The sequence below is a fragment of the Polypterus senegalus genome, chromosome 17 (assembly GCF_016835505.1).
Source record: "Polypterus senegalus isolate Bchr_013 chromosome 17, ASM1683550v1, whole genome shotgun sequence".
NCBI classification, from domain to species: Eukaryota; Metazoa; Chordata; class Cladistia; order Polypteriformes; family Polypteridae; genus Polypterus; species Polypterus senegalus.
In genome coordinates this window covers 11,773,423-11,793,059 of record NC_053170.1, presented here as the reverse complement: position 1 = coordinate 11,793,059, position 19,637 = coordinate 11,773,423, and the positions used below count along the sequence as shown (strand labels likewise).

At 44.6% G+C, this 19,637-nt stretch overlaps 1 protein-coding gene across 5 annotated transcripts in view; it reads right to left on the bottom strand.

Moving 5' to 3' along the window:
• Window positions 1-19,637, bottom strand: part of znf385c (zinc finger protein 385C) — a 311,149-nt gene that overhangs the window by 98,157 nt on the left and 193,355 nt on the right. The window contains exon 1 of one of the 5 annotated variants that reach the window (XM_039739853.1): window positions 8,167-8,228. The exons of the other annotated variants lie outside the window; for them this stretch is intronic. Within the exon in view, the coding sequence (XP_039595787.1) occupies window positions 8,167-8,221 (55 nt within the window). The 5' untranslated portion in view covers window positions 8,222-8,228. Of the gene's footprint in view, window positions 1-8,166; window positions 8,229-19,637 lie in introns of those variants that run through there. 5 annotated transcript variants of the gene reach the window in all.

Here is a 19,637-nt window from a genome sequence, read left to right as displayed (position 1 = left end):
ACATAAAATGCAGGCCGTTTTTTTGCCCTCCAGGATCGCCGCTCCTCCTCCTCCTCCACATTTTCTTCTGTAGGCAACAGTATTTGTTCCTCACATTTTTTTCACTTCTTCATACGTTTGTTGATATCCAGACTGACTTGTTTGCCACGAATTGGCCGCCATCTGTTTGTCTTTGTAGGACTGTGAGGAAGTATCATATAAAAGTACTTCAGAATGGTGGAAGACGAATGGAAGTGCGTTTCAGGAAATATGTAAGATAGCAAAGTGGCCAATCAGATTCATAGGGGTCTCTGTAGGGTCCGCAATATTGCAACGTTATGATGAGGTTTGCATCAGGCTCCACCATAGATACGAAAAAGTGAAAATCAGCCATAAAGGTACAGTTCTGCTGCGTGATTAAGTGGCCCTGCCCCCTTAGGCACTACGGACCACGAATAACGCCTCATAGAAACACGGCAAAGGAAATCATACAGTTAGAACATTAGAAAAATCTGGACAAGGACCGGCCATTCAGCCCCACAAAGCTCGCCAGTCCCTTCCACTTAATTCTTCCAAAAAAACATCAAATCGAGTTTTGAAAGTCCCTAACGTCTTACTGTCCACCACACTACTTGGTCACCTATTCCAAGTGTCTCTCGTTCTCTGTGTAAAGAAAAAATTCCTGAAGTTTGTGCGAAATTTCCCCTTAACAAGTTTCCAGCTGTGTCCCCGTGTTCTTGATGAAGTCATTTTAAAGTCACCATCTTGGTCCGCTGCACTGATTCCCTTCATCATTTTAAACACTTCAGTCAGGTCTCCTCTTCATCTCCTTAAGGCTCAGCTCTTTTCATCTTCCCTCATAACTCACCCCCTGTAGCCCTGAATCAGCCTCGTCGCTCTTTTCTGGACCTTCTCCAGTGCTGTGATGTCCTTTTTGTAACCTGGAGACCCAAACTGCCCACAGGACTTCAGATGAGGCCTCACCAGTGAGTTATAAAGCTGAGCAGAACCTCCTGTGACTTGTACTGCACACGTCAAGGCGCTATATAACCTGACATTCTGTTAGCCTTCTTTACTGTCAGGAAGTCGATATCTTAGAGTCCACTACGACTCCTAAATCCTTCTCATAAGGCGGACTCTCGATTTTCTGACCCCCCATTGTGTATTCAAACCTCACATTTTAACTTCCTACGTCTCATTCTTTACATTTACTGAAATTAAATTTCATCGTCCACAAGTCTGCCCAAGCCTGTCTGCTGTCCAAGTCCTTCTATGATGATATAACGGATTCCAGATTATCTGCTGATCCACCTATCTTGGTGTCCTCTGCTAACTTAACCAGCTTGTTCTTTATATTCCTATCTAAGTCATTTATACACTCACCTAAAGGATTATTAGGAACACCTGTTCAATTTCTCATTAATGTAATTATCTAATCAACCAATCACATGGCAGTTGCTTCAATGCATTTCGGGGTGTGGTCCTGGTCAAGACAATCTGCTGAACTCCAAACTGAATGTCAGAATGGCAAAGAAAGGTGATTTAAGCAATTTGGAGCGTGGCATGGTTGTTGGTGCCAGACGGGCCGGTCTGAGTATTTCACAATCTGCTCAGTTACTGGGATTTTCACGCACAACCATTTCTAGGGTTTACAAAGAATGGTGTGAAAAGGGAAAAACATCCAGTATGCGGCAGTCCTGTGGGCGAAAATGCCTTGTTGATGCTAGAGGTCAGAGGAGAATGAAAGGGCCGACTGATTCAAGCTGATAGAAGAGCAACTTTGACTGAAATAACCCCTCGTTACAACCGAGGTATGCAGCAAAGCATTTGTGAAGCCACAACACGCACAACCTTGAGGCAGATGGGCTACAACAGCAGAAGACCCCACCAGGTACCACTCATCTCCACTACAAATAGGAAAAAGAGGCTACAATTCGCACGAGCTCACCAAAATTGGACAGTTGAAGACTGGAAAAATGTTGCCTGGCCTGATGAGTCTTGATTTCTGTTGAGACATTCAAAATGGTAGAGTCAGAATTTGGCATAAACAGAATGAGAACATGGATCCATCATGCCTTGTTACCACTGTGCAGGCTGGTGGTGGTGGTGTAATGGTGTGGGGGATGTTTTCTTGACACACTTTAGGCCCCTTAGTGCCAATTGGGCATCGTTTAAATGCCACGGGCTACCTGAGCATTGTTTCTGACCATGTCCATCCCTTCATGACCATCATGTACCCATCCTCTGATGGCTACTTCCAGCAGGATAATGCACCATGTCACAAAGCTCGAATCATTTCAAATTGGTTTCTTGAACATGACAATGAGTTCACTGTACTAAAATGGCCCCCACAGTAACCAGATCTCAACCCAATAGAGCATCTTTGGGATGTGGTGGAACGGGAGCTTCGTGCCCTGGATGTGCATCCCAGAAATCTCCATCAACTGCAAGATGCTCTCCTATCAATATGGGCCAACATTTCTAAAGAATGCTTTCAGCACCTTGTTGAATCAATGCCACGTAGAATTAAGGCAGTTCTGAAGGCGAAAGGGGGTCAAACACCGTATTAGTATGGTGGTCCTAATAATCCTTTAGGTGAGTGTATATCGATATACTATACTAGGTGGCTCCGCCCCCTGCTCGCTTCGCTCACCAACCCTCAGGTTTGGTTAACCGGATATACAATTTAAAGAGATTGTTATTTTCATGGGAACCTGCCTTGTGCCCTGTGTTGGCTGGGACTGGCTCCAGCAGACCCCCGTGACCCTGTATTCGGATTCAGCGGGTTAGAAAATGGATGGATGGATGTTACATACTCTATTATTTTCACTTTTACTTTAAAACTTCAGTTAAAACAATATTTTGGAAATTCGCTTTTCGTCAACATCGCATTGAATTTTCATTCCGTGTTTGGACTTTCATCGTGACATCGCCACGTATAACTGCCCGTGAGTGAATATCGTTTCTTTCTCTCTGATAAATAAACTGACTTTTTCGAATGTTTGTCCCTGTGATTTGTTGATTGTCATAGCAAAAGCTATTCTAACGGGAAACTGTAAACGTTTTAATATGAATGGCATATCGAGATCTCCTTTGGTGTCTAATGTTAAGATGGACTACATTAACTTTCTTGTCGCCTGTTAACATTTTACGCCCTGTGCTGGCTGGGATTGGCTCCAGCAGACCCCCATGACCCTGTGTTGGGATATGGCGGGTTGGGCAATGACTGACTAATCTTGTTCCATTGCATAGCCCATCACTCAGACATCAATTACACAATTACATCACGATACGTCCTTCTTTCAACAGTAATTCGGCCGGTAGAAGACCTGACGGTGTTAACGGTTGTAGATATTCGTCTGGATATTGTAAATTGATGTTTTCATCTCCTGCACCATCACCACCAACTGTTTCAGCAGAGTCTATTGATACGCATTGTGAACGCTGGCCCCGGCACAGACAGACGGACAACATTTTCGCACCCAACACACTTTTATTTACACTATGTACAATAATATAAAAGTCTCGTGCACTCACACACCCTAGTGCCTCTTGCACTGATTCCCCCAAGTGCAGGGCCCACAGTCCTTGTGCCTTCCTGGCCGCCTCCAGTCCTTCCACAAGTTCAGTCCTTCTGCCTCCTGACTTCCACCCCTGACTGGAGGGAGGCGGCCCCTTTTATGGGGAGCCGGATGGGCTCCAGCTGCTTCCCGTCACTTAACGGTGGCCACACCCCTGTGTGGCGGAAGTGCCGGCTGCGCACCTGGAAGCCGTCCGTGTCTCCCCGGTCGTCTTCCCCCCGGCACTTCCTGGTGTGGCGGAAGTGCCGGGCTCCCGGAATAATTAGGCCCTGGGGCGCCGCCTGGCGATGGCCACGGGTCCCTACAGGGCTGGGCTTCCAAGCCCTGTACCTGAGGCCCCCTGCATAACCAGGACGGACGCCCCCACTCGGTCTGGAGGAGGCACTCGCCCTCCTCTGGTCCTCCAAAGCGTCCCGGCCGGGCTTCAGCCCCAGCCGAGGACCGTACAGGATAAACCGGCATCGGGGCGCCGCCTAGCGGTCGCCACGGGTCCCTACAGGGCTGGGCTTCCAAGCCCTGTACCCGTGGCTCCCAACAGAACCAGGACGGACGCCCCCTCGCGGTCTGGAGGAGGCACAAGCCCTCCTCACGTCCTCCTGGGCGTCCGGCCGGGGACCACAGCATTTATCCAATTTGCTGTGTAACCGATCGACAATTTTCGTGTTCATTCAGTTGACTTCATCGTTTCTCGCTGCCATATTTAGATGAACGAGTGATTCTAAACTGGATCTTCGTAAGTGTGTGTATGTGTGTGTGTGTGTATATTCATAAGTAAGCCCTGTAATGGATTGCTGTCTGTCCAGGTTAAGTGCCGGAATGCACCTGGCTGACTTGCTTCCAAAATGTTTCTTCGAAAACTCACGTCTCGTATTAGGATTTTTTTTATTATAATAGAGAGAAATAGCAGCGGCCCCAGCACTGCCCCCTGCTGGTCACCACTCTTAACCTCTGATGAGGTTCCTCACACCTTCACTCTTTGCTTCCTGTGTCTGAGCCAACTCTGCACCCACTGACACACCACACCCTGAACTGCCACTTCTTGTAGTTTGATGCCCACCCTCTCAGGTGGCACCTCATCAAACGCTTTCTGAAAGTCCACATCAATAATCTCATGAGCTCCTCTCTGGTCGTATCCTTTTGTTGCCTCCTCATAGAATTCCAGCCTGTTAGTAAAACTCGACCTCCCTCTTCTGTCCCCACGCTGACCGTTCCTAATAACTCCTGTCCTCGCCAGGCGTTGCTCAACCGTATCCTTAATAATTCCTTCCATTCTTTTTCCTGTGATGCACGTTAAGCTTACTGGCCTGTAGTTGCTCTGATCTGCCCGCTCACCCTCTTTATATAACGGGATGATATTTGTCATTTTCCAGTCCTTCAGAGTCTCTCACGTGCGCAGTGACTTCCTATAAATATGTGCCAAGGGTTTCTATCTGCACTCGCCAGCCTCGTTAAGAACTCGTGGGCAACTCTGATCTGCTCCTGGTGATTTGTTTGATTTCAGCCTAAATACAATGACACAACGAATTCAAAAAATGAATAACATCGTATGAAAATTACCTTTAAAATTATAACAAAAAGACTAAATACGCTTGAACTGGGGCATCAGCCATGGCTGTACCACAAAAACTAGGAATCATGGCAGAAACAAAGCTGAATTCCTAGCACAAGTCTGTGCCCCTGGTGGCTTTTTAAATAGTAAATGAATGAGTAATCAGAAGTGGACCTGGAATGGACTTGGAAATCCATGGCCTCTCACCTGGAAATCTGTGGCCTGTCAGATGGCACAAATCCGCCATTCTGTGTGCTTTACCAAAGGCGCGGGCACCTTGCACCAATAGCATACCCCATGCCGCAGTCTTCTCGGTCACCCTAACTCTCTTCTTTAATACGATTTGGAACAAATGAAAATCGTTAATTAAGTAATCAACACGCTCAATTAAAAGCCCACTGCTTCTTAAGGGATTAAAGCTGAAGTGCCAGTCCTGGTTAATTGGAAATGAAAGTCGTGAAATGAAGTAAGAGTCGTACAAGAAGCACAGATGACGGAGCCCCTTAATGGCCAGCAGAGGATTATCTCGAGCCCCTCATACGCCTTTGTCCTTGAGTAAAGTCGGAGAGTTAAGGAGGGCCGCTTGGCCTACACGAGCGTCGATGGAAGAGCTGTACGGTGAGGGCCTCCAGCCTGGTATGGGATGGTCGAGATTTCCTCCTCGGCTCGAGTGTTTGTTTCTTTTTCATGTATCCCTCTTTCTGCATTTTAAATACTATTTTGTAAATTCTGGGCGTGTTTATTTTAATATTTTGTGTATTACTTGTTATTTTCGTATACTACATGGTCAAAGGTATGAGGCCACCCCTCCAAATGACTTGGAGTGAAATGAAACTTTACTTTTGCCAATGGGCCAGGGGTTTTGACAGTTGTCCTCTCCCTTTTTCAGCACTGATTTCATTTTGACTTCTTGCTTTTGTGATTCCCTGCCAGCTGTCAGGGTCTTAATGAGGCTGAGCCCCCAAAATGGACACTTGGGCTTCTCGGAGTCATAGAAATCAAAATGAGCCGTTTACCCAAACTCAAAAACAGGCTTCAGCCCTCACAGATCATCATTAAGTTTAAACCAGGGCTCCTCCTCGGCTTAGGCTTCGATTCCTTTACAGTGTATTTTTGATTCTGTGATTATTCTGTTAATATTATTATTTATTCATCCATCCATCCATTATCCAACCCGCTATATCCTAACTACAGGGTCACGGGGGTCTGCTGGAGCCAATCCCAGCCAACAGGGCGCAAGGCAGGAAACAAACCCTGGGCAGGACGCCACCCCACCACATATTATTATTTATGTTCTGTATAATTATCAATTCTATGCCAGTTATATTTTATATATTAATTGTTGAATTTCTACATGTGTGATCTTGTTCTCCTGGGTGGACCCCCCCCTACCAAGGGGTGGGGCCACCAACACCTCACCCTAAGGGCCCGCCCCCAGTCTTCAAAGGCAAGCTGGGAGAGCCAAGTGTCTTGCAGAGTTGCAGTTCCTTGAAGGTGCTTTGGTGGAGCGCTGGGTCTTCTCTGTGAGTACTGCCTCATTTCTTTGGATTTACTAGTTTCGCCGTCTCTTTATGCCTCTGTTTAAGGGTTTCGATTTAGGATTTTTTAACTGGGACTTGTTTCTTTTCGGATCGCCTGTTTAAGCAACTCTTGTTATATTTTCCTGTTTTTGTAAATAAATCCTCCTTTGATAAAGAAGCTTTTCGTAACCCACCTCTTTGCAAGCCAGGGGTTTACAGTATTCCCCTCCCTTGTGAGGCATTCAGATTATATCTTGGGCCTGTGGTTATATAGTTTTCAACTTTTGAAGCCAAAGTTCAAAATACCTCACAAGAAGGGGGAGAAACTGTGGAAACCTCCGTCAACACAAATCCTGCATCAGTGAAAAAGGAGGAACAGAAAGGACTTGCCGAAAGATGAACGAGTCCAAGTACATGAATAACACAAATCACACCAATGACATCAATCACAGGACTACTGTCAATATCAAACATGGTAATCACTACAAAAGGCGCAATATGACATTTCAAGGCAGAAAGGCGCTTTATACAAAAAATGGCAGGGAGGTATTCATGGCATGGCATGACATTACACAACATAACATAACATAACATAGCATGTGTCGAAGATGGCCCAGACACAGACAGGCAGACATCGTTTGAAGCGCCACTATTTACAATATAAACTGAAAACACACACAACCCACTTCACCCCAAAGCCCAGGCCTTTCACAAAGCCTCTCTTTCTCTGGTCCACCTCCACTCCTCTCCTCCGAGCTCTGACTCCAGCCATCGAATGGAGGGAGGTGGCCCTTTTCATCCTCACCCAGACGAGCTCCAGGTGCCTCCCGGTAACCTTTAGCCGGCCCTCCCAGGTGTGGCGGAAGTGCCGACTGTGCACCCGGAAATACTCCGGGTGTCCCTGGTCTTCTTCCGCCCAGCACTTCCGGGTGGGGCGAAAATGCTGAGGGCCAGGGCTCCTCGGGCATCCGGGCACCCGCTGGCGGTGACCACGGTCCCCTATAGAGGTTGAGCTTCTAAGCTCTGTTCCCGTGGTCTCTAAAGCCACCAGGGCGTTCAACCCCCTCATGGTCTGGAGGAGGCGTAAGCCCTCCTCCGGTCCTTCCGGGCATCCCAACTCGGTGCCATCCTCAGCCGCTTGCCACACATGGCATGGCATAACGTAGCATAAAATAACATGACATGACATAACAACATAACACAGCAGTGCAAGTTGCCCTCGAACCCTCTTAATCTAGTTCAAGGTCAGGTCACAGATGGCCAGCAGGTAAGCTGGCAACACTGGGCACAAGGCAGGAGCCAATGTTAGAGATGCATATCTGGGAGTTTCTAGATAAAAGTCACAAACTGCCATTCACTATTTGAGGCACTTTAATAAATCATCAAGACGAAGTTCATTACAGCACACGCAACATAACGAAACAAAACGACAACATGTTATTGACTATTAAAGGTGCCATATAAAATCACAAGATGGTATTAGATTATATAGATGCCACAGGGGCTGGATGGGCCAGAAGAAGGGATGGTTTCCTACCCGGACGGGAGACTCCTAACAGGCAGATGGGCATTCTGGCTGGGAAAGGAACCATCCGCTCTTCTGGTCGAAATGCCTGTCCAGCCCCTATAATGTAATGGCATCTATAATGTAAAAGGCACTTCATTTAAAATCACAAGCTGGTTTTCATTATAACACACCGTATTTAAACCATGACATGTTCTTCACGCTGACAGGCATAATACTGGCCAAAGTCGCCAGATAATTGTTCATTATAAAACATGTTTATTCACTATAAAAGGAGCTGCATAAAATCACAAGATGGCATTCGCTATAAAAGGTGCGCTATAAAATCACAAGATGGTATTTAATTTACAAGGCACTGTATATAAAATCACACACTCTAAGAGGCGCTATAGAAAACCGGCTGGTTTAATTTAAACCATGAGATGTTCTTCACTCTGACAGGCTCAATACCGTAATAAAATGACAAGAAATCGTTGCTTATAAGGCACCCATAAAATCAGGAGCTGTCATTCACTGTTAAAAGTGCTACGTGAAATCACAAGCTGGTGTTCATTCACGAGATGTTCCTCACTGTAAGAGGTGCTTTATACATCCATCCATTATCCAACCCGCTATATCCTAACTACAGGGTCATGGGGGTCTGCCGGAGCCAATTTCAGCCAACACTGGGCGCAAGCCAGGAAACAAACCCCGGGCAGGGTGCCAGCCCACTGCAGGGCGCACACACACACTAGATACAATGTAGAATCGCCAATGCACCTAACCTGCATGTCTTTAGACCATGGGAGGAAACCGGAGTACCCTGAGGAAACCCACGCAGACACGGGGAAAACATGCAAACTCCATGCAGGGAGGACCGGGAAGCGAATCCAGATCTCCTAACAGCGAGGCAGCAGCACTACCCACTGCGCCACCGTGCTGCCCTGCTTTATACAATCACCTGATATTAAAAGAAGAGCTGCTACTCTCTCTGAAAGGCGCTATATGAAATCACCAGTTGACAAAGTCAGCCCCGGTCATCATGACGACCACTTGGGGAGCTCGAATGTCCTCAGTAAATAAAGGCGCTTTAAGAAAGTCCCAACTCTACCCAGCAGTGACTGCCCATGTGCACCCGCCAGCGCCCACCTTGAGGACACGTAGACACAGTTGCCCTGCAGACTCAGCCCTCACACATACACAGATGCGTCACTTTTCTGTCTGTCCCCGAGACACAGTAGCCGGACCCCCCAAAAGCACTAAGAGCTCTCAGTGCAGCAGGTTCACCTTTATACTTCCAAAGCTCATTGAGGGCAGCACTGGGCACAGACAGACCACCAGCTGTGGAGGGGCTGCCAGGCTCGTTGACACTGGCTCAAGCAAGCCGTTATGGACATGATTAGACATTGGCCAGCCTGCTGTTGCCCCCAGGACCCTTCAGCTGTCAGATATCAACGCCGTTCCCGGCACCACAGTGACGACCATTTAAAAGAATGATTAAAAAATTCAAAAGATAGAAGAGTTTTTACTCAACAGAACCGTTCATTTAAAATGGCATTCTAACTAAAAACACAGGCTCATTCCTAACGCAGACTCCCTAAAACAAATAATTTTCAGGTCTTTCCCTCTAACTTGTTCTTTGATCTGCAGGCTCAGCAGGAAAGGCGCTATATATATATATATATATATATATATATATATATATAAATGGATCGTGGATTCTCGTGAAGTCCAGCCATCCATTTCATGAAGCTGCCAATTTCAGAGTCTGTCTTGGCAGTAATGGGCACCCAATACTGGACACCAAGCTGAGGTGTAGGCACAAAAAATGGGCAGAAGGTGCGGGTGCTGAGAGGGTGCCGGGCCTTTCACTCCAGATGTCTTCTCTGAAGCTAATTTTCCCTTCAGTCTCCGCGGCTCTGGAGGTGTGCGGCGCTCGTCTCCACTCCGAGAGACCCCCTCTGCTAAACCCCGCACACATAATTGCTCACTGACTCCGTAATAAATAGTGCAAAAGCCACGGGAGCGATCTGACGACTGTAATAAAGCCCTGTCACCACGAGCGAGTGTGGAAAATCTTTTACATTTCGGAGCTGTCAGTTAAAGATAAATCTCTTCCATGACTCCAAAATCGAAATAAAAATGTGTGCCGTTCGCTTCATTTCAATTGCTTTCATCTGAAGGAAAGAAAAAGAAAAAAAGGCGCCTTTTGACCAGTCACGGCTCAGCAGTGCCCTCTTGTGGCAGATGGACAAAGTGATTCTGACAAGACGTCTTCTGTCAAACGAGAGGAGATCTTTCGGTCCGTCAGGCTCACTTGTTTAGCGAAGAGCTAAGACGTCCCAGTAAGCGATCCTCTCTTTTAATGCTCAGTGTCCCTCAAGATAACGACTTTTTCATTCTGACTGATTCCGAGGACCACCACCTGAACTCTTTATGAAGACATTGGCCGTCATCGGCACCGCATGATGGAGGAGATTGTTGTTATTGTTTACTCTGGAAGAGTAGCACAGGACAGTGTCGTCGTTAGGGGGGCTTCAGAAGCTATAGCTCCTAATCTCAGGCGACTAGCCCCTGACCAATGAGAGGCCTCCCCGTCAACTGTCTATTGCACTTCTAGGTTTGCAGCCTCCGATGTTCGCAAGCAAAGCATTTACTCCTCCCGTTTTTGACAAAGCTCATCAACAGCACGAAAACTGCAAGGGGGACCACCCCTCTCATTGATCCCTCGAAAACTCCAAACAGGAACCCCTACTTGTGGACCGCATAAAAAAACCAAGGGAGACCCCACCCTAGTTGTGGACAGTGTGAAAACTACAAGAGGGACCCCCAAAAAACACTCCAAGGAGGACCGACTCATTTGGCAACCTGGTGAAAAGTGCAAATACCATACCGACCATGCAAAAACTCCATGCGGGACCCCCTCCCACTCAAAGAACCACACAACCCAGTAAAATACCTTTAAACAACCATTTTTATGAACAAAGAGGAATGACAGAAGGAGCTGCGCCTTTCCATTTCAAGCAAATGTTAGGAGGGGATAATTACAGTTAGGAAAGGAATTGGCACCGTGGATTCACTTTAAAAACGACTTCAGTAAGAACTCGGGGCCACAGTTGGAAAATTAAGGACTGACTCTGCACAAATATGAGAAAATGTATCTATTTTTATGCATAGAACTATTTATCTATACATTTACGTATGAATTTATTTAATGATCTTCTGTAAAAAGTAAAATCTATCTATCTATCTATCATATAGTGCCTTTCATATCTATCTATCTATCTATCTATCATATAGTGCCTTTCATATCTATCTATCTATCTATCTATCTATCTATCTATCTATCTATCTATCTATCTATCTATCTATCTATCTATCTATCATATAGTGCCTTTCATATCTATCTATCTATCTATCTATCATATACTGAAGTGCCTTTCATGTCTATCTATCTATTTATTGTGCATTTCACATCTATCATTCAGTGCCTTTTACAACTATTTATTATATAGTGCCTTTCAAATCTCTCTAGTTTATGAGTCCACTCACATATATATATATATATATATATATATATATATATATATATATATATATATATCCCATAGTTACATGTTTATGGGTTCCTTTACATTTATGAGGTTATCTAAGACAAGTGGTGTGAATGTAGGTTTGTGTCCTCTGACGTCATACAAGTTCTACCCCAGCGATGTCAGAGGTTCAGAAGACAGACATCAGGCATTAAAATGGACAAGCAGGGTGTTTTGTGGTGTAAAAGTGTCCAGGAAAGGCACTTTAACCTCTGAGTTCCTTTTCTATATTGGTGGAGAAGTTGATGCTGGAAATGCCTAAGCTGTTAGCCTTGATCTGCATGTTCATCCTGCAATGCGCACCTCCTCAACATTTACTCAGCACAGAGGAGCTAAAACTCAAAGTGAAGAACATCTCACCACTGGCCGAGGATGACTATCTCAACTTCACGATCTTACCAGGGGGCTTGAAGCCACTCCGCTCACAAGGCATCCCTGCCGGGATTCCCTTATGTGTCGATCCGTCTTCAGATTGCTTTCCCTGAAATAGTTCAGAATAGCCCAGCAAATGCCAGGAACAGCTACTCCTGTCTGGCCTGTGCATCCCGATGGCTGTCTTTGGAAAGGCCTACACGATCTAAGAGATGCCGAGGGCTAATCAAGACCCCTAACAAAATGGCCCCTAAATGGACGCAGTTTGTTTGGCACTCTACCTCATGAATATTAATGATCTAATGAGGTCTTTGGTACCTGTTGCTGTTTCAGTTACAGAACATTTTGATTCCACACTTAAGTCGCGTTTAGTGTACTTATAAATTTGCAATTTTCCAACAGCATTACATGGACTTCACATCCTAAAACATGAACACAAGTGGGGTGCTCAAGATGCTGCGCTGCAGTATGTTGTGCTCAGGACCTGCTCTGCCATTTAGGCAAACTAAGCAGCTAGGGTGGCAGAATTTTTTTTTTTTGGGGGGTCTCCTTGTGGGGAGAGCAGACTGAAGATCAGAGCTTCTACCTGAAAACTGACCATGCGAGGAAGCCTTGAATCCTCTTGTTAATTTCTGTTTCCCACTGCTTCCTGTTTGGCCATTATTAGATGTGCTTGTTTATTTTTGGACACTGTAAATACTGAGACCCGGTTGGTGCCCCACCTCTTCCTCTGCCACCTGCCACCAGTGTGTTCCCTCGGTCCACAAAACATGGCCTACCTACATGTGATCCTTAAACACCGATTGTATGGCATACATGATGAAGACATTAGATTTCAAACCCTCAGTTTGTAAGTTAAAATCCCACTTCTGACACCATGCGACCGTAAGAAAGTCACTTCACCTGCCTGTGCTCCAATGTGACGTGTTGTCAGTTGTATCTCAAATATTGTAAGTCGACTTGGAAGAAGACGTTAGACAAATAAGAAAATGTGATGCAATCGTACAAATATGTGGTGGCACCTCATGTTTAAGCATTTTGGCAGAATCCTAGTGACTTGATGTCAGTGCAGTTTTAGGGAAGTTTTGTACACATGGATAGAAAAGCAAACATCAAACAGCAAATATGGAGGACGATGCATGCGGTTTGAAAAAAAATATAATCAGATCTAATAGTTAAACCACATACATGCCTAACCAAACTCGTTATGTTAGCGATTAAGTTTATACCTTGGAGAATGTGGATACCATTCACACCTAACCCTAAAGACGCAGACCCCTTAACCTGTGCTGAACCTGCACTGACATCAAGATGCTGCGGTTCTGCAAAGACAACACGATACTCGAGCAGCTCCCCTTTACAGGCAGGACACTAAACACTCGAGAATACGACGTAGCTGTGATGTGCACATGAGCAGTAACTATTAACAGTGCAACCCGCCAAGGAGGATACCCTGACAGAGCACCGCTGGTTGTGATGCGCCCGCACGCACGCCCACCTCGGACAGAAGGGAATGGATGGCCTTCAGGGGATGCTGAATGTGGACGACTGCCTCTCTAAAAAGTAAAGGGGCCAGACTGGTTCTTTAGAGCAATGCCACAGGGGAACCATTATTTTTTTTTATTTCAAAAAGAACCATTCAACAGAAGGTTCCAGAAAGGCTCTTTATTTAGTTACAATCCAAAACAGGTTCCACATCACATACAAATTATACCCACGGTACAATGCGAAGTGAAATGCTTAGTTGCTCAGCTTCAATGAATGTGCCCTTAAGAAGAATGATATAAGGACAAGAACAAGAATACGTGACTTTATAAATATCAAAAATCATTAATAAAATTTTAAATATATGATAATAATAAATGGTAATAGGTTTATAATATACCACTTGCTTCCTGATTTTACAGGAGTCTTAATGCATACAGTAACACAGGCAGACTTCAGATTTTTTTGATCTGTCACTATCCTGCCTACTATACTACACAGTACTAAAGATTTCATTTTTCCAAAAGTCATTAATAGAATTTTAAATATATAATAATAACTGGTAATATATGTATAATACTGTATACCACTGGCTTCCTAATTTTAAAGGACTCTTAATGCACACAATAACACCGGCAGACTTCAGATTTTCTTGAACTGTCACTATCCTGCCTACTACACTACACAGTGCTAAAGATTTCATTTTTTTCCAAAAATCATTGATAGAATTTTAAATATGTGATAATAGTAAATGGTAACAAATTTATGATATTGTATACCACTTGCTGCCTGATTCTTAAGGACTCTTAATGCACACAATAACAAAGACAGAGTTCAGATTTTCTTGATCTTTCACTATCCTGCCCACTACACTATACAGTATTAAACATTAAATTTTTTTTCCAAAAATCATTAATAGAATTTTAAATATGTGATAATAATAAATGGTAACAAATTTATAATATACCACTGGCTTCCCGATTAATAACAAAGGCAGAGTTCAGATTTTCTTGATCTGTCACAATCCTGCCGACTACGCTATACATTACTAAAGATTTCAGTTTTTTTTTAAAATCATTAATAGAATTTTAAATATGTGATAATAATAAATGGCAATATATTTATAATACTTTATACCACTGGCTTCCCAATTTTAAAGGACTCTTAATACACACAATAACAAAGGCAGAGTTCAGATTTTCTTGATCTTTCACTATCCTGCCCACTACACTATGCAGTATTAAACATTTCATTTTTTTTTTCAAAAATCATTAATAGAATTTTAAATATGTGATAATAATAAATGGTAACAAATTTATAATATACCACTGGCTTCCCGATTAATAACAAAGGCAGAGTTCAGATTTTCTTGATCTGTCACAATCCTGCCGACTACGCTATACATTACTAAAGATTTCAGTTTTTTTTTTTAAATCATTAATAGAATTTTAAATATGTGATAATAATAAATGGCAATATATTTATAATACTGTATACCACTGGCTTCCCAATTTTAAAGGACTCTTAATGCATACAATAACACAGGCAGAGTTCAGATTTTCTTGATCTTTCACTATCCTGCCCACTACACTATGCAGTATTAAACATTTAATTTTTTTTCTAAAAATCATTAATAGAATTTTAAATATGTGATAATAATAAATGGTAACAAATTTATAATATACCACTGGCTTCCCGATTTTAAAGGACTCAATGCATACAATAACACAGGCGGAGTTCAGGTTTTCTTAATCTGTCAGTATCCTGCCGACTACGCCATATTAAAGATTTCTGTCTGGTCCATGTATTAAGCACCTTTTCAGAGGCCAAAGATCTTCACATGCAAAGAATTCTTCCCAGAATGAAAGAGTTCTTTGTTAAGCAAAGGCTCAATGATAAATCACACAACCCTTCCGAGTGCTAGTACAGAGCTGTTATTTTATTTTTAAGACTGCAGGACCCCGATGCCTAACAGGGTCATACTCTCCAGTGTAACATAACAACATCAGCCTGCAATCTGGTAAAGCTGCGGAGTTCTGAGGTCCAATCAGACTGAAACACGTGTAACTGGCAGATTTTTGAGATCAGCAGACTCAAAAGAGTGCAAACTGGTAAAGCCTGAGGGTTTTTTTTATATGAAGGGATGCGGCTGCAGCCTTAATAAAGCCTCACGGTGCTCAGACTTGATCAAACAGGCAGGATCAGCCTGACACACAATAAAAGCTGCAGGAGACTGGGCTCTGACTGGATCACACTAGTCAGGTGAAACTGGTGGAGTCTTCTTCCAAATGTTGGCTCTTGACTGGCATTTTACTGGGTTCTTTAATGTAATCTAGAAAGCTGAACTTATTAACCTGTGTGATCGCATGAAGTAACAGCGTTTTTATAATCAGGAACCCATTGGGGTTTCACAAATCTGTTACCTTCTAGGCATTGCTGTTTATGGAAGCTTTTTCAGATCCCAATACAGAAAGGGTCTTTCTGGAAGCTTCTTGTAGATTTTTCTGTAGGAAACCAAAGATGGTTGGCAATTTGGCAAGCTTTATTTTTACGAGTGGTAGGCAGGCTCAGAATGAAATCATCATCTGAAAGCTGTTCATCCATCCACTTCCAAAACCGCTTACTCCATTCCTAAATCGGGAAGCGGGAGCTGGGAGGTCAGAGCAGGAGACGCTCATGGGGTCTAACTCTACACAGAAGATATTGAGATCAGACCAGATGTTACTTTGTAGGGCTAGAGTGCAGGATGGTGGTCTCTCACAGGAGCAAAATGTTAAAAAGTGTCCAATCCTACATTTTTGAAGGGATTAGGTGGTGGTGGATTAGATGCGCAGTTCCCCGAGACCGAATGGTGGTGTGAGTTCAACACTGATGGCAGAAGCCATTGAGGGTCCGTGAAGGCTGCCCGTCTGCACAGACCGCTGGGCCTCCTGACGTCATCCTGCTGACCCGTTATATAATGCGCGGTAATGGGGCTTCGGGGGTTTTCTGCGGAAATGTGCCGTTAAAAAATTGTTTTATTGTTTCAGGTTGGGTTGTTGTCTTTTTCATTATTGTGATGCGGAAAAATGCTAATCCTGCCTGAAAGCAAACTGAATCTGACGAATCTATGAGTATATCGGCTTACGCTGTTTGCCGTGGAGACGGGGTGATATTTGGCGCATGTTCGACTGGCATCATTTCCTAAATAAATACATAAAACAAAATTATGTTTATGTACAATCGTGTGAAAATATAAGTGCACCCCCATGACATTCTCTTTTCTTGTTAACATATGTGAACGTCTCAGGATTTGATCTTCATGTAAACCAGATCTCTGTAGATTAAGGGGATGTAACTGCAGAGCTGGTGAATCTCCGGCGGTAGGGTGTACGTGTGTTGTGCTAAAGTTATTATAGTGTGATGAGAGACCCCAAAATAGTCCTTCCAAAGCATATCAGTTTTTTTTCTCCCCCCGAGCATCTTTTAAGTGTGTCCATCCATCCATTATCCAACCCGCTATATCCTAATTACAAGGTCACGGGGGTATGCTGGAGCCAATCCCAGCCAACACAGGGCGCAAGGCAGGAAACATACCCCGGGCAGGGAGCCAGCCCACCACAGCTTAAGTGTGTCTTCTACATTCAAAGCCTGCGCGGACGCCTAAAGTAGCACACAGACACGCGCATTGTGAACATCGGCGAGGCAGGAGAATCGGCAGGATCACAGTGCAGCCTGGTGAAGCCTGAGGTACGACAGGATCAGCCAGCAAACGCGTCTCTATATTTTTAAAAGGGCAGGCGAGCTGCTAGCGAAGATAAACGCCTTCCTTTGAACTGGGTGCCAGCAGGCCAAGGTGCTATATGAAAGGGAAATTATCTGACGGATGAGAAGAAGTAGAACAACTACAAAATGTATTTACACAGCACATCTTAATACATGACAGCAGCTCAAAGTGCTTTAAAATACTGATGAAGAGTAAAGAGTTGGCGCTAGAGTGGTGTGTGTGTGTTGCGATAAGGTTATTCGGGCATGAGGAGAACAAATCCAACCCCCAGCCCCCCAGATGGCCTTGCAACAGTGCATTATGAAAGGAAATGTAACATTTTTTGGTCGAGAATGTTCTAATTGCGTCTTCTGCCTTCAAAGCTAGCGCGCGCGCGTGAACGCGCACACACGCTCACGCGCGCAGATATGAATATCAGCGTGGAAATCGGCGAGGCAAGAGACGAAGGATGAACGTACAGTTAAGGTGCCCAGAGCAGCAAGCGAAAGCCGAGCACAGCATTCCGCCGCTGCCGCTGCCGTTTGATGTACCCTCCACCACCACAAGTCCTCGGTGACCTTGCCAAGCTTCACTAACTCCCCGGGCACTCCCACTCTCCGCGATGGCGCCGCGTTTGACATCTCTCCCGTACTCTTCATTCTTTTCTCTTTTTTTTCGCGACGGAGCCGGCAGACTCCTAAGGCGAGGGGCAACTCGACCATGCTCTTTAAGTCTTCAAAAATTAGGAATCGCTGAAACAAATGACGACTCGAATGAATCGCTCTTTATTTATTTATTTATATAGTTCCTTTAGCTATGGAATCGACTATTACATTAAAACAGAAAGCTTTAGTCTGATCTCAAAAAGCACGGCCCCTGTTGACATTATTAGAAAGCGACGTAACAATTAAGGTGCAAAACGGAACCTTTCATTATAGCAAACGGCATTTTCATTTTTTTAAACCACGATTTTTATATAGCGTTTATCTTCTTTGAGACTCTACAACTATCGTATTAACCAGATACTTTCCGAACCCTCTTAATTAATTTTTTTATAGCACCCTTAAAAAGCTATTCACAACATAAAGAGGTGGCATCGAGCTTTCATAAACGCGCCGCTTCTTTCCAGGTGGATCCTTTCACCTCGATTCCCCCATCCCAATCTGTGCGCCGAGGCACTGAAGCGCGACGAGTTGCTCATCAGATTCCCCTTCCCTTTCTTTATCTCTTTCACGTTGTACGGGACCCCCGGCACCCCTTGTATGTAATTGCCTAGCGACTTTGAGACCCACCCGTTTATCTTTCCTATAGTGCCGGTGTCAGATAACGGAGAACACGGACTGAGCGCGTTATTATCTGAGCCAATGGGATTAGGAGGACATGAATACATCGGCGAGGCGCGCACCACCAATCGAAACACCGGGACAGAAGCGGGAGTGCGCCTGCCGAAGGCGACACCACGAGGGCCGAATAGAAGGACGCAATAAGGACAGAAGTTTGTTTCTTTGTGTTACGTAAAAAAAAATTAAAAGTGCGGGTTTGGCCTGCTTGTCCTGCTTGTCGCCGAGATCATCAACTTTGAGATGATGAGATGAGACAAAACATCTGCAAATTCTCCTTAATCAAACACAGGTTACGGGATGGTCAGAGTACACAGCAGGGGGGCACAAACACGCACACACGGGAGCAATATGGGACCACCGTTTATTTGTTTTTATTTTTGTATTTACACTTTGCCCCCAAACCTATATATTAAAGGCAACAGTTCTGTGGGTCCCTGCCGTGTATAGCGCCTTTCACATCGCGACATTCCCAGCTGCACACACGAATAAAATTAAATACAGAACAAAACGTTGAAGAGCTGCTGTTCACCTACTCGTCTTTATGCGCACACCCCCACACGTTTAGTCACAGAAATCTGGAGAGGATGTGGCGCATGTGTCACCTTTGTGACAAGGCGTTTTCTCCACCTTTGAGATGAATTCTTAATAAAGCCGAAATATTTACCCGAAAGAAAAGATGGCTTCGCTGTGGATATAAAGGGCGAACGTGACTATAGGACAACGCGGAGAACAAAGTGGACGACACGTGTAAGGGAATGTAAACCGACGGAAATGAAGCTAACCCTCCATAACGAGCCGGCTGCGTCCGCACTTGGCATTTATTCGGCAAACTGGCGTTATTCGTCGATTTGTCTCCTCTAAGCATCAGCCTCGGTTGAGAGTGCATGGGGGCTGTTGCCCACTCTACTGCACGTCTTGTCACGCTCCTTGGGCACAATACTATAGGAATCTGTGCCGTTTAAACCC